This window comes from Polypterus senegalus, chromosome 1 (assembly GCF_016835505.1).
Source record: "Polypterus senegalus isolate Bchr_013 chromosome 1, ASM1683550v1, whole genome shotgun sequence".
In the NCBI taxonomy this organism is placed as follows: domain Eukaryota; kingdom Metazoa; phylum Chordata; class Cladistia; order Polypteriformes; family Polypteridae; genus Polypterus; species Polypterus senegalus.
This window is the reverse complement of record NC_053154.1, coordinates 86,361,508-86,376,743: the sequence shown is the minus strand read 5'-3', so window position 1 is coordinate 86,376,743 and position 15,236 is coordinate 86,361,508. Positions and strand designations below refer to the sequence as shown.

The window sequence follows — 15,236 nt, the reverse complement described above, 5'->3', positions numbered from 1 at the left end:
TAAATACATTTGTTGTTCAGTTTTCAAATACGTGAACCTATTTACCTTTAGAATGCCAATTGTTTTCTGAAGAAATACTTGCTGCTTCTTCAGAGATTGAGTTGGCATTTATTCTTAATGTCTATTTGAGTTTTCTAAAGCTCCTTCCTTCTGGATTCTCAATGAAGTATGCGCTATGCCTATTGGCAACTGCAAATTGAGTGTGGCTTGGCAGGAGCGTCTGTCATATCATGTTCTGGCACTCCTTTTTCAATTGTTTCCCACCTTACACCCTGCTGCAATAGGCTCCCACATCTTGCAACCCCGCGTTTGCTTCAGGGTGGTAAGGATGCATTAGTAGCTGTCCGCATCAGCGTCGGTACCAGGAGTGGCAGAGCCTGCTGTAGGAAGGTGGAGTGTGAAAGAGGTGAGGCAGAAAAAGATGTCTCTATATTGGGTCATGAACATTTGTACTAATAAAGGATGTCAAGTCTACACCATAACAGTGCTGTATACTCTTGATTCTGAAAGCTAATTGCAAATTAATACACTCCAATTAGTATCTGCTTTTCAGACAATGACCCTACCTTCATTTTGCTTGGTTTCTTCACATAATTAGCAGGTTAAGGGCTAGTAAAGGATCACTATCAGCCTCCCTGCTCTTTATAACAATCATTACTAGTCCCAGAATTATTAAAAACTCACTCCCCTCCACTCATATTTCATGCAAGTCCTGCTGAAGCCTGTGCCTTTTGACATACAGCGGCAGGAGACATCAGAAGACCAGACTGAAAAAAAACTTAATGTTAACCTCTAGATTTGGGAGCATAATTGAACAGTTGCTATGGAGACAGTGAAAAGAAGTACAACAGGTAAGCCAATTTGTTTTCATTAAAAAGAAAGTTCTGCAGTTTAATATGTTCTTGTTTATCATAGTGCTGAAGGGTGGCAACTTTTTAAATGTTAGTCAGACTTTAAATCAAGTATTTAACTGTGCTCTATACATGACAGTTCCACTAGCACTACTACCTACTTGCTACTTATATATGGTAGTTTAGCACTTCTTTATTTTAATTTAATTTTCTACAGCAACATTTTGTGGTAATACTGTAATATGCTGTGTTTCAGTATCACAGAAACAAAATTATTTTCAAAGGGTTAATTATCTGGCAGGGTGGCGCAGTGGTAGCGCTCCTGCCTCGTAGTTAGGAGACCCGGGTTTGCTTACTGGGTCCTCCCTGCGTGGAGTTTGCATGTTCTCTCTGTGTCTGCGTGGGTTTCCTCCGGGTGCTCTGGTTTCCTCCCACAGTCCAAAGACATGCAGGTTAGGTGGATTCTAGATTGGCCCTAGTGTGTGCTTGGTGTGTTTGTGTGTGTTCGGATTCAGCGGGTTGGAAAATGGATGGATGCATGGAAATTTTGGCATATGTGAAGGCAGCGTCTCAAAGTTCTGTGCTGGGATTGACAAAACTAGAATGAGAAGGGAATTCTGCATGTAAGGCACCATGCTAAGGTATATCTAATGTAGGCCTGTCAGCACAAATGCTAATAGTCTAATTTTTCCCTTTTTCTTATTTCTACCCGCAGGGCAGGCATGTACTGATGCAAGCTTGCTCTTATAATCACAATATAATGCCTTTGCATACAAAAGTGCACTTAAAGACAGAATAAAGGATGTCTTATTTCCATAATTTAGATTTCTACTTTTGTTTATTTGTGCTTTGACTGGGTAATTGTTCTCTAAAATCCTATTTATCTAATATTCCCAGTAGCACGGAGAGTCACATCAGAACCAAGGCTGGATGGAACACTAGTCCATCACAAGACACTTGTTCCCATACCAGGTTAATTCAGAGTTGCCAATCACCCTAAACTGTGCGCAGAATATGGCAGTAAAGTGGAAAAGCCATGCAGACATGAGTTAACACATCCCATGCACACAGATAACAAACGTTTCAGCACTGACCACTAGCCTTTTGCGCAGGGGTAGATGCTTATTTTAATTTTTAATTAAACATGCATGTGACAGAGCTTACAGCTAAGCTGCCTAACATTTCAGTTCTTCGGCATCTTACTATTTTCGATTGGATCTACATAAGAGTTTAACTTAAGATGTTTTAAAGCGCTTTTCGGCACTCTAATATATTGTTTACTTTATAAACGTTCCTAAAAGAGAGCATTTTAGGTATAATACACATTACGTTGAGCTAAGAAAAATCGACTTATTACTAAACGTTTCTTTAAGATATTAATGTTAAAAAAAATTATCATTTTTGTTTGAGGAATAATAGTTTACTCATTTTGCAGACATGACCGGAATGCACGTTACATCTAGAACTCTAGGTGTACTGCATTACGACACTTGCATTTTGTTGTCGATGATTTCACGTACTGTACTCTATAGTATGCGGATCACTGTAAGGCTGCACAAAATTTATCAACATCGCTAACAGCCTACAACCCAAATTTCACTCTCAATCTACGCGATCCTTCCGTACCGCACCTTTTCAGCAGTATCATTTGTTAGACTGAATCCCCGACTTCCGCAGCAAGCACTCCTCGATCCGCAGCAGCTCGCGATCACAGTCCGCATCCTGATCAAAATGCTTATTTGCTTTCAAGATACTGATGCTGATGCAGAGAAAAAATGCGCGTCCGATTTTACAAATAGGAACACATTAAAGGAAGTGAGCCCACCTCTTCGAAACATCCGTCAGGTGAGATAAACGAAAAGGGGTTTACAGTACAGTACTTCTAAAGTTCAGTAGCTGCACGGCGCCCCCTCCGCACGCACGTCTGCCGCATGACGGACCAATAAGAATCTACTGCGGGTGAGACAATCGAGTTCATAAGAAGCGCTATTGCCGATAACTTACAGTCTCGCGCTACCCCGTTGCAACGAACTGGACTTTGAAGAGCTGACCTTTGCAGTCCTGCTAGTGTCAGGTGTTCGCCTCCGCGCAGCTTCTTGGCGTTCAAAACAGCTTATCGGGATAGAACGGGGTGGTCGAAACGCTTCTCCTCTAGGAGTTCGTTTGATTGGACATTTGAAAAATACAGAAAGCAGGATATGCATGAAGGCTGCCTTAACGATAGTGGAGCTGAAGCAATCGAAGTAATGTAAGTAAGCTTGGTTACATCTTAGTTAAGCACAATACTACCGCAAATGTGTGTTTGTATTATTTAAAACATTATATATATGCGAACGAGCGCGCGCGCACACACACACAACAGTTACTGAGTTAAATTGTTCAGGTTATGGGTCAAATTGGCAAACTTAAGGTTTACTATGTACGATATCTGGCCTCGCTCACACACTCGGTTATTTATTACCATTTAGCAATGGAAGTGTTACGATGAGTTTAATTAAAGAGCTGAGTATATTTATAGCTCGATCCAGATTTTATCAATGGCTCAAGTCCATGTTTATCTTTTTCCCCTAATAAGGCTGAAAGATTACAATTAACTCTTATTGCTGACAAATTTGAAATAAGACGTTTAACAGGATCAAGATTTTCAAATTGTATCTTTGTATTTATCATGCATATGACAAAAAATACATGTTACCTAATATTTGCTCCAGTACTTTTTGCTAGGTAGATTGTATCAGTGTCGCCAAGCATCCGTTGTGTTACAGCAATGTACTGAAGCCAGCAAATATTTGGTTGTAAAATAAAACGGAAATTCTACCGCTCATGAAATCATACATTTCTCCAAATAGATATTTGTGACTTCAGTGAGCAAGATGGTGTATTTCCTAAACACTGCAACTCTTTGTCACCTTGCTGTCAGTGTCTTACTCTTATGAGTATGTAAACAGCTAAATTACCCCATTATTCCAAAACAGTAACATATTAAGCACTTTTTAAACCTTGTATATAGTACAACCTGGTTAGCCAAGAAAATTCAATCATACAGTGATTCCTAATTTTGATTTATTTTCAATAAAAGCATACCTTTCATGAAAATGTTTTTCCAATAGTCACTGTCTTTTTGTATATTTCATAATCTTTCTTTAGTAATGAATGCCTTGAAATAGAAATTCTGCAGTAATATTGATGCACCATTTCCTGTAGCTTTATCACACTTTAAAATAAAGCAAGTTAAAAAAGGACCTTTAAAGAAATGAAAACATTTTTGCTAGTTTATTGTGAACCTAATACCATATCTGCATAGAATCAAATCTCAGTCCAGCCTCTTCATGTGTTACCTCTGACTTGTGGAACAAGCTGCCCACCACCAATCGAATCTCTGACTTCCTCAATGTGTTCATGAAGAGTTTCAAGACTCTCTTGTTTGATAAATTTATAAGTGACAGCTGTTAGTTTTTGTAAATCTTGAATTTGTAACTAGCTTATATTTTGTTTTGAGCTTTTCACTTATCAAAATTAATTTTCTATCTTCCTCATGTAACGCTTGTTCCCTAACTGTCCCCAGATTGCTGTTACTTGATTATGTTGATCTCTTTGGATAAAAGTTTTCACTAAGCAGGTGCCTGTGATCCATTTTACTAATAAAACAATGATAAAAGTAAAAATAAAAGACAGGTTAAAGACGTGAAATTCAAAATGTTTGTTATAGACAATGATTAGAGGAGTCTTAAGGTTTCATCTGCTTATAGTAAATAAGTTCAACTGAAGTTACCAAATCCTAATTCTGAGGACCTTTGTTAATGAAATTTTCACAATTGAATGATACCATGTCTGAGCAAAAGCCCTGCCCTGAATTTTGTCATTCATATTCCATTATGTTAGATTGCTCTCGTACTGTTAAGGTAAAACATGTTTAAAGATTCATCACAAGAAAAACTGCTATATACACTAACAACCAAATAATTGGCGGAATGGTTTATAAGAAATTAAGCTGAGAAGCCATACAAAAGGAGGGGATTCTTTCAGTTGTTCCAGCTGATTTGTCCCGAATGATCTTCTGAAGCCATGTTTCAAACATCCACTTCATGACTTTAGCTTTTAGTCAACACTGCTTTTTGATATTTGCTCTGAATGAATTTACAGTGCCTATAAAAAGTATTCACCCCCTTGGAAGTTTTCATCTTTTATTGTTGCATATCATGGATTCACAGTGGATTTAATTTGACTGTTTTGACAGTGACCAACAGAAATAGTGCCTTAAATGCCAAATTAAAACAGATCTATGCAAAGTGATTTAAAATAATAACAATTTTAAAACAAAATAAGTGAACGCATAACTCTTCACCTGCTTCAAGTCCATATTTAGTTGATGCACCTTTGGTAGCCATTATAGCCTTGTCTTCGTGGGCTTGTCTTTATCAGCTTTACACATCTGAACACTGCAATATTTCCTAGACTTTCTTTCCCAAAACTGCTTGGCTCTGTTCAGTGTCATGGAGATTGTGAGTGAACAGCCTTTATTAAGTCCAGCCACAAATTCTCAATTGAATTGAGATCTGAACTTTGACTCGTCTACTCCACAGAATTACCTTGATTGTTTTTATGTCATTCCTGCATATGTTTGGCTTCAGACTTGGGGTCATTGTCTAGCTGGGAAAAAAAGAAATCCTCTTCTTAAGGCACATATTTCTTGCAGACTGCAGCAGGTTTTCCTTGTATTGTACCTCCTGACCTCGCGGACCTCTTCAGGACCTGCTGCAGAGAAGCATCTTCATAGCAAGATGCTACCAACATTATGCTCAGTTGTGAGGGTAGTGTTTTTGATAATGCGCAGTGTTCAAACATGGCATTTAACCTGATTTTCAAAAGGCGCAATTTTGGTGTCATCAGACCGTAGAACTTTTTTCCAGCTGACTTCACAGTCTCCCATGTGCCTTCTGCTGAGATGTAATGTGCCTTTTTGTTTTCCCTTTGTCAACTCTTACATAATCTGTGACCAGTGAAGCACTTGTACAACAGTTGTTTCATGCACAATCTCTTCAATCTGGGCCACTGTATTTTGTAACTCCTTCAAAAAGATCTCTCAGTAGTCTCCTTCACTAGTCACCATCTTGTACGGACACTCGGTTTGTGTTGTCCAAGTGATTTCTGAAATCTTTCTGACTTCACAGTGATTGCTTCCTCATCAAACTGGCATATATTTACCTCAGTGATTAATTAAACAGTCTTTAAATAGCAAAGATAAAAGGTAAAGGTCATCACCACACTGCCAAAATTAAAAATGTTAGAGGCACAATGTCTCTTCCGTATTGCCTTCACCACTGATGGTGTGAGAATAACATTTTCTTTGTTGCTTTTGCAGATGCATGCCGATGGATCCCTTCACAGACTTCATTTTTAGACGTCTCTGTACACCCCCATACTCTAATTAATGCTGTGATTTGTGGAAATAATGATACATGCTGGTCATGGTGCCAGAGAGCGAAAACGTGTTGCATGTTAATCAGCCATGCAGGTAAGGCTGTCGCTGTACTCATTATGATAAACTTTGAATCTGTGTTTAGTTGACATGTTTGAGTGTAACCTTGGATGCCTTTTGTGTGGTTTTGACCTATTAATCCACGACTGTAGTTTCACTCAGCATTTGATATGATCTCTGGGTTTTTCTGGTATTACATTTTGTTACTTTTGGACTTTGTTTGAATTTTCTTGGCCCCTGTCATTTTGTGATGTTATTTACAGTTGCATGTGATTTACATTGCACAGTGTCTGGCATCCCAGTTTTGATAGAATAAAACATAGTGGCACAATAACATCAACATCTAGGCTTTTGGATAAACTTCAAATGAACATATACTTGTTCCAAATTGTTAGGGAATATTTTTTTCAGTCACTGTTTTGAATTGTTGCGACGTGCCACTTTTCTAGCAAAGGTATGATGCAAGATCCTGTCTAACAGCTGGATCAGCTGCAGGCCTCAACATTTCAACAGCCTTCTGTCCATAGTGCTAGTCAGTATATGATCTAAAAATAAACTGTTTGTTGTTAAAATGATTGAATCTTCCATCTCAATCGATCAGTCCATCAGTGTCTTTTTATAGAGTTCATTTCACAATAAGCCTGATCACAAAGTCATTTACAGAGCACTTAACTTTAGACCTGAAGTCTGAACTGCACTCAGGTTCTTTAGCCATTGACAGTTCTTTCTGTTTTGCTGTCTGCTTCAATTGTGTGGCTGCCTGTGACCGTCCTTTCTTCCATAGCTTATGTCAGATAGTAATCTTTTCAGTTTCAGGCAAGCTTTAAAAGTGTACCTGTTTCTGTTTTTTGCAGGTATAATTTTAAGCAGCATGTTTACAACATGTTGTTCGATCTGAATACTTGGTCAAAAAAGCCTAAAATCTCAGGGTTGTTTCTTTAGGCTAGATGACCGGTGAGGTGTAGTTAGTTTCATTTTGTGTACTGTACTTTAAACAGAGGGTTCAATTTAATTAAAAAGTTGATTTATTGTTCACTTTAATTATTGGTTCTTTGAATCCTTACTGCTCTTTCTGATTAGTTTGTAAGATTACACATCTCCTTTGTCAAAGGCCGGAGTGGCTGCCGATCAGAGTTGTTATCCTGAAGGAAGCAGTCAGTAACTAAGACACTGAAGCAAGAGGGAAGGGAGCTGTGAGTATGTGGTGCTTTTGGATTATCTGAAAATCCATCCATCCATCATCCAACTGACTACAGGGTCACGGGGGGGTCTGCTGCAGCCAATCCCAGCCACCACAGGGCGCAAGGCAGAAAACAAACCCTGGGCAGGACGCCAGCCCACGGCAGATTATCTGAAAACCTCAATCCAAAAGAAGAGGCTGCACGTTTAACTAGTAGGCTTGTCTGAGTAGGGCTAACTTGTGAGAGCAGAGGAATTTGTGCTTGACTCCAGTAGTAAGATGTTTGCACAGGCAAACATATGTGACTTATGGATAAGGTGTACAGCGTCAAGCTGCAAAGACTGCAGTTTATGCTGAGTAAGATGTTTCACATGCCCGTGATCCAGTGTTCAAAAAGTAATAAATAAATGTGGCTCCTTAATTGTAAGATAATTTGGTATTTTTTTTTTTTTGTAAAGAGAGGCGTGATATCAAACATGACTTTGAGATTACACTCCTAGGAAAAATTCTTATTTTCTATACATAATCAGATCTCCAATAGGTTTCACAACACAATATTTTCAATCCAATGAATCCATTTCAGGGTCATTAAGTTTATCCCAGCAGTACTGTGAGCTACTTAAAAAGTTATATTTTAGGACATTCAGTCGGCTTTAAAGACAGACACTGGCAGCAGAAACTTCAAAAAATGCTTACAAAATCATCTTTCTTACAAGAAAGACGCTTCCTTTACTGTTCACAAAAACACATGTAAAGTGCTCTAAATGTTGTTATGCAAAGGTATGGGGTTATTACACAAAGAAGTGCCAGAGTTCACAGAAGGGCTGTCTGCTTACCGCCAGTGGCATTGCACATTTGTGTGCCGTAGTCTTCTGGTGACAAGTAAAGAGACATTCCTCAGGTGTGTAGCATGCAAGGAGACAGGAACCAAACCAACATTTAAAGTATACATGTAGTTTTAATAAGTTTATTTATTACTGATGTTTTAATGTGGCCGAGGCAGTGCTGGAGATAGCCTTCCTACCTCATCGCCCTTGGAGCTCAGCTCTGATTGCTAGCCTGGTCAGGGTCCTTAAGGAGTTTGCACATTCTCCCCATTTGTACGTGGATTGACTGGCATGAAAAAGTTAAGTAACTGTAGAAAACAACCTGTTTATGACATAATACTAGAGATGTATCATCACTAAGACCCACTTAGCCAAAATATTCTTTTTCACACCTGTGCTGTGGAATAAATTGCATCTGCCCATCCATTTTCTATCCACTTTCCAACCCAGTATACAATTTGTGGTGCATTTATAATTTTTATTATTTTAGCTTAAGGCTTTCAAATGTGATTTCATCACAAAGAATTTGTTTTATAGTTGCCCATTGTTTGATGAGAATTACAGGTACATGTTTTGCACATGAAGCTAATATTTAATACTATTTTTAAAAATTCATGGGGATTATGCTTTAACAAATTATATCCGTTAGTTTTCAATCGATTGTCCCATTAACTAGTTCTCTTCTACAGAAAGTCGTGATATGCTGCATGTTAATTAATAAGTTTTGTATATCCACTTTACTTCATAAAGTACCTTAGAAACAGATTTAGGAGAGAGGTGCCTATTGCACTGTGCATGATGGTGACAAAGACACACCATTACAGTCATTTTAACTCTACATGGAATTTAGATTTGACAATCGGCATACTCTACATGTCTTCTAAGTATGTTGGTGTGTTATTAGAACAACTGTCATGAGAACAGATTATTAAACCCACCAGGCTTGTCCATCCTATTCAGCCTGGTTGTGTCTGAGTCGAGACGTTTAACCCCACCTAAAGAAGGGGAGAACATGCCACTTCTACACACATAGCAGTGAGGCAAAGATTGTAAAGCAGCAGCAGCAGTAGCAGCAATAATCACTGCATGCTCACATTGTACAGTAATTGTTACTCAGCTAATGGTCTATCTAACTTGCAATCTTTGGTATTGAGTTTAAGGTTTTCATTCTTCAGACTCCTCTCTTTATGCTTTATTTTACATGTAAGTCATGAGTAACTATCACCAATTCACTAACAGTCCAGTGCTGCATTATTTATTAAAATATGAAACCAATATACAGTAAGGGCCACTACAAGGAATAGATGTAATTCTTTGTGCTTCCAGGGCATGATCATCATATATCCCAGTCATTCTTGAATGCCACTTGTTATTCAGATCTTTTAGAAGCTTCTCTACTGGCAATATGTTTTCATGTTTTGAATAAGTATGCTTTAAATGTACTCTTCCAGTGGTGCACTACGTATTCTATGCATAAGGTAGAACTGTTCAGGAAATAACATGCACGTCTCCCCTAATTTTTCATCATTATCTACAAGGGCACCATTTTAACTCAAGACAGAAGAGAGTAGAATGTGTTCGTTTGAAGATGTGTCATAATAGTGTCATCCACTGTGTGCTCCTCTGTATCTCATGATAGGCCTTGTTAATATTTGATTTTATTTTTGCTGTTCGAAACATATGTCTTCCATCTATCTCTGTTTGTGCTAAGTAACATTTAAAGCAAACTTAATACCTATGTGAGGTCAATGAATTGAAAGGTTGTGTGATCAGATGACAAGCTGGGTTTCTTTGCCTCTCCATTCAGAACTTTTTAGCATGGGCATAGAAGAGCTACTAAGAGATGGTGTTCCAGTTCTGTATGGCAGAAAATGTCACTTAAGTTCACAACGCAACACCATATTTACTTGAAGTGCACATGGTAGATAGAGCCTCACTTTGATCAGGTAGTTTGCTCTAAACTGAAGTCGCTAGTTACCTGCAACACTTAACTGGATATGTGGGTTAGAAAATAGATAAATGGAAGAAGTCTGTCCCTGTGCCCGTATTCCACTGGTCCCCTCTCTACCATGATCATGGTAAAATATTGCTTTCTCAATATACAATGTTTGTGAGCAGCACAAGATCAAATAACTAGAGCAGAAGGTGTTGAGAAAACAGTGAAGTGCCTCATTTACCTTTGCCATTCTTAGTGATTCATTTCAAGATATGAAATATTTATATATGGGCTGTCTGTAAGGGCGCTATCAGTCAATTACAATGTTATAAAAAATGTCCACATGGCAAAAAATCATCAGCTCATGATGACAAGTGACTGAAATCATCACTGCAATCTTTGTGCATAGAAAATGTGAAATGTTGAGGAGGATATTTGATTACTTACAGTATGGCAGTGTCTGTCTCCAACGCTGTCTTCAAAAAAAATACTTTAAAACACTTTGGCAGGTTTTCTTTTTTTCTTCCTTTTGTTGTATTTCAGTTGCCTCTAAAAAGATTGAATCTGTGTCACACTAGTGGAAGAAATTATTCTTTAATGAAAGTTTAAGCAAATTTCAGAAAGGCTGCTTATTAATTAACACACCAGAATAAGGCCGGGTTTATACTTAACGCGACTTGTTCGCCTGTGGATGCTACTGCTGTGTAAGTTGTTGTAGTGTTAATTTACTTTACATAATTCTGGAAGTTCCCACCAGTTGGCGCTGCGTGATCACATCATGGTGAGAATACATTCGGTTTCACTGTGTTGTGAATTGCCTGAAACATCCATTAAATTCTGAGGACACTTTTCCACAATATCTCTGATAAGGATGAATGTTTAATAATTAAATCCATCAATCCACAGATGCGCCCATTCCAGCTAGCACTGGGCACGAGGCAGAAATAATCCCTGGACGGGGCATCAGCTCATCACAAGGTGAATACAAGCACTCACATGCACTCGCGTTATTTTAGCATCACCAAATCCCCAAATCTTCATGTCTTTAGAAGGAAACCGGAGCACACTGTGGAAACCCACCAGGAAAACATGCAAACTCCAGGCAGGGAACACCAGGGACATGACTGTCTGCGAGGCAACAGCACTACCGCTCTGCCACCATGTCGCCCCCACATGTGTAACTATTAACAGTATTCATTATTTAAATGAAGTTAACAATTATCTGTAAAATATAATATATATAGTTGAATGCATTTCATTATGAAAGTGATATCAAGTATAAATCTAAAGATTCTAAATGTGCGGAGAGCTAGAATATCATACATTTAATGTGTTCTGTGTGGTGAGCTATTGCTGCTTACCACTGCTGTCAGTTCAGGAGGAAGCCCCAAAAGCATGTAGCGATACACACCTGCGTTGGTTTTAAGATGACATTTACGATGGTCTACTTCAATGTTAAAATAAACTACGAGATTAAAATGGACATTTGGAGATTTAATTTCCAATTTAATCACAAAATACACCTTTTCACTGTGTCCCTAACTTTTTTTTTTCTCTGTGGCTCAAGTATGCCGCTGTACATTCTGATGTTGTTTTAAAGGTACAAAGAAAAAAAAGGAAAACCGGCACAGAAGATGGTATGTGGCACCTTTAATATGTATCATTACAACGGGGAATATGCGACGCTTGAATATAAAAGCACCACAAATGCATTTTTATGTCGGCATTTTGCTTCACCACATCGAACCTTTCATCAAACATCAAAGCAGGCAAATCGATCCTGTACGATCTGCAAAGCGGCTTTCTGTCACATGTCACTGTCTAGTAAACAGAGACTCCGATGTCATTCTGACTGTATTAAACTACTCGCCCTGACTTTTTGCTGGTACTGCAACTTGCTCGTGCATCGTGTTGATTTCTGAGGATGTGCTCAGAGAACGCGTAAAATGAATTCTGGGAACACATGGCAGCCATGATGCGTGCACATACACATTCTTTTTTTTTTTTTCCTTTTTATTAATTTTATTGCATTCCATCAAAAATCAGTCAAGTTTTTACAAAAAGAAAAATTGAGTTAAGAACAAATCGATCCCCACCCCTGAGAGATAGAGCAAGCCAAACGGCATGCAATTTAAGACCTGTAAACATGCCTAAATTAATAAATTCTCTATGCTTTATGAGATTATTTTAAAATATTACTGATTAGATCCTGCCATGTTTTGAAAAAAGTCTGTACGGATCCTCTGAGTATTTGATTTTTACCAATTTCAAATAGTATAACACAGTTTCCTACTGACTTAAAAGAGGAGAGTTTGGGTTCTTCCAGTTTATCAGAATAAGTCTGCGTGCCAAAAGTGTAGTGAATGCAATCACAGTTTGTCTTTCTCCACCTTAAACCCCTCTGGAAGAACACCGAACACAGCTGTTAATGGGTTAGGAGGGATTGTGAGACCAAGGCTGTCTGAAAGGTAATTAAAAATTTTCGTCCAAAATGATGTTAATTTGGTGCAGGCCCAGAACATGTGACCTAGTGAGGCTGGAACTAGTTTGCAACGTTCGCAGGTTGGATCTTGCCCTGGAAACATTTTGGAAAGTGTTAGTCGAGACAGATGTGCTCGATATATAATTTTGAGTTGTATAATTGTATGCTTTGCGCATATGGAGCTCGAGTGAATTCTCTGCATTGCTACTTTCCACTCCTTTTCTGATATATTAATTGAGAGATCTTTTTCCCAGTGACCTATTGGATCTTTGAAAGGGAGGGACTGTAAAATAATTTTATATATTGCAGAGATGAAGTCTAAGTCCTTGAGATTGAGCAATATTTTTTCCAGCGTGGATGAGGGTGCAAGACGAGGAAAATCTGGAAGGTTCTGTTTAACCAAGTTCCTGATTTGAAGAGAGTGAAAGAAATGTGTTGTTGGAATGTTAAATTTGGAATGTAATTGTTCATAAGATGCAAAGACGTTGTCTATATAAAGATCTCTAAGCAAGTTAATTCCAAATTTTTTCCAGATATTAAAAACTGCATATGTTTGCGAAGGTTGAAAGAAGTGGTTCTCTTGCAGAAGCTTCTCCGTCTTAAAATGCTTTCTACATTGGTTCCAGATTCTAAGTGAGTGGAGCACAATTGGGCTATTAGTGTATTGCCAATAATGTGTGTTTATTGGAGCACAGAGCAAGGAATACAAAGAAGTACTGCATTTGTGATATTACTGAGGGGAGCACTTTCTCCATCCTTCTAGCTATGATTTTAGAGAGTATTTTAACGTTGTTATTTTGAAGTGAAATTGGTCTGTCTGATGCACATTGTAATAAGTCCTTATTTTTTTTTGGAAAAATGGTGATTAGTGCTTGGCGAAAAGTTTGAGGAAGAGATTGGTTATCTCTGGCTTCTGTAAATGTTGTTAATAGGCGGGGGGCTAGCTGAGCGGAGAATTTCTTGTAAAATTCTGCAGGGTAGCCATCAGGGCCTGCTGCTTTCCCGCCTTGGAGTGACTTTATAGCATCTAGTAATTCTGATAACGCCAGAGGTTTATCAAGTTCCTCCACACTAAAAGTGTCTATTTGTGGTATCTGTAATGTATCCAGAAATGCATTAGATTGTGTGTTGTCTTCTTTAAACTCAGTAGTATATAAGGATTTATAGTAGTCTCTCAAAGTGTGCATTATATTTTTGTAGTCGACGATTTTAACTCTATTCGCGTTGGTGATTACTGAGATTGCTTGCACTTCTTGCTTGTGAATTTGTTGAGCTAAAAGCTTATAAGCTTTCTTCCATGTTCATAGTAATGATGTCTGGATTTATAAATTAGTTGTTCAGTTTCTTTAGTTGTCAAGAGGTTTAATTCTGAATGTAGAGCCTGCCTTTTTTAATGTAGAGCCTCGCTTGGTAGTCTGGTGTGTTCTTCATCTATTCTAGTAATTTCGCTTTTTATCTCTGCTACTTTCTTGGCTTCGAATTTATTTCTGTGGGAAAGATATGAGATAATCTGTCCTCTTAAGAAGGCCTTAAGAGTTTCCCAGAGTATTCCTGCAGAGATCTCGGGGATGTATTTGTCTCTAGAAAGAATTTGATTTGTTTGGATATAAATTCATACAATTCTCATCTGCTAATAGAAGCGGGTTGAGCGCCATCTGGGGTGAGTGTATGGGGCTTAGTAATTTTAGCTCCAAGATCATAGGTGCATGGTCAGAAATAACAATAGCATCATATTTGCAAGATTTAATCATAGGCAAGAAGTTATTGTCTATAAAGAAGTAATCAATCCTTGAGTAGCAATGATGTACTGGTGAGTAGAAAGAATATGTTCTTGAATTTGGGTTTAAAACCTCCAGGGTCTGATAAGTTGTGATCAGTTATAAACTTTGTAATTATCTTTGCGTGTTAGATGTTGTTCCCCTGTGGAGAAGTCCTATCTAAAATTGGATTTACAACACAATTAAAGTCCCCAGCCATTATAACTTTATGAGTGTTCAGATTGGGAATGGATGCAAATAAATTTTGTATAAATTCCTTATCATCAACATTAGGTGCATAAACATTTATCAAAATCATTTTACAGTTAGATAAGTCTCCCATGACCATTACATATCTCCCTTCAGGATCCAATACTACATCTGATGCTACAAATGGTACTGTTCTATGTATGAGAATTCCCACACCTCTAGTTTTCTTTGTAAAACTAGAATGGAACATTTGGCCAGTCCAGTCTTTTTGCAGCCGGAACTGATCCTTGCTTAGTAAGTGGGTCTCCTGTAAAAATACTATTTTAGCATTTAGACCTGTTAGGTGAGAGAGTACTTTCTTTCTCTTTAATTCGTGATTCAGGCCTTTAACATGAAGTTAACTGTCCCATCATGGAGACATTGATTCTGAGTTTTTGATGTCATTTTATAGTCTTAACTGGAAGTGAGACAGCTTGCCTTAATTTCCTATTTCCCTAGAGTTGTTGCCATGCAG

At 38.1% G+C, this 15,236-nt stretch overlaps 1 protein-coding gene across 3 annotated transcripts in view; it reads left to right on the top strand.

Moving 5' to 3' along the window:
* Positions 1–2,434: 2,434 nt before the first annotated feature.
* LOC120528595 (gonadotropin-releasing hormone II receptor-like) overlaps positions 2,435–15,236 on the top strand; it is a 39,178-nt gene continuing 26,376 nt past the window's right edge. For 2 of the 3 annotated variants that reach the window (XM_039752788.1, XM_039752779.1), the window contains exons 1-2: positions 2,858–3,099; positions 6,214–6,366. In XM_039752788.1, coding sequence (XP_039608722.1) covers positions 6,361–6,366 — 6 coding nt within the window. In that variant the 5' untranslated portion in view covers positions 2,858–3,099; positions 6,214–6,360. Of the gene's footprint in view, positions 2,697–2,857; positions 3,100–6,213; positions 6,367–15,236 lie in introns of those variants that run through there. The other variant, XM_039752781.1, reaches the window with a different exon arrangement.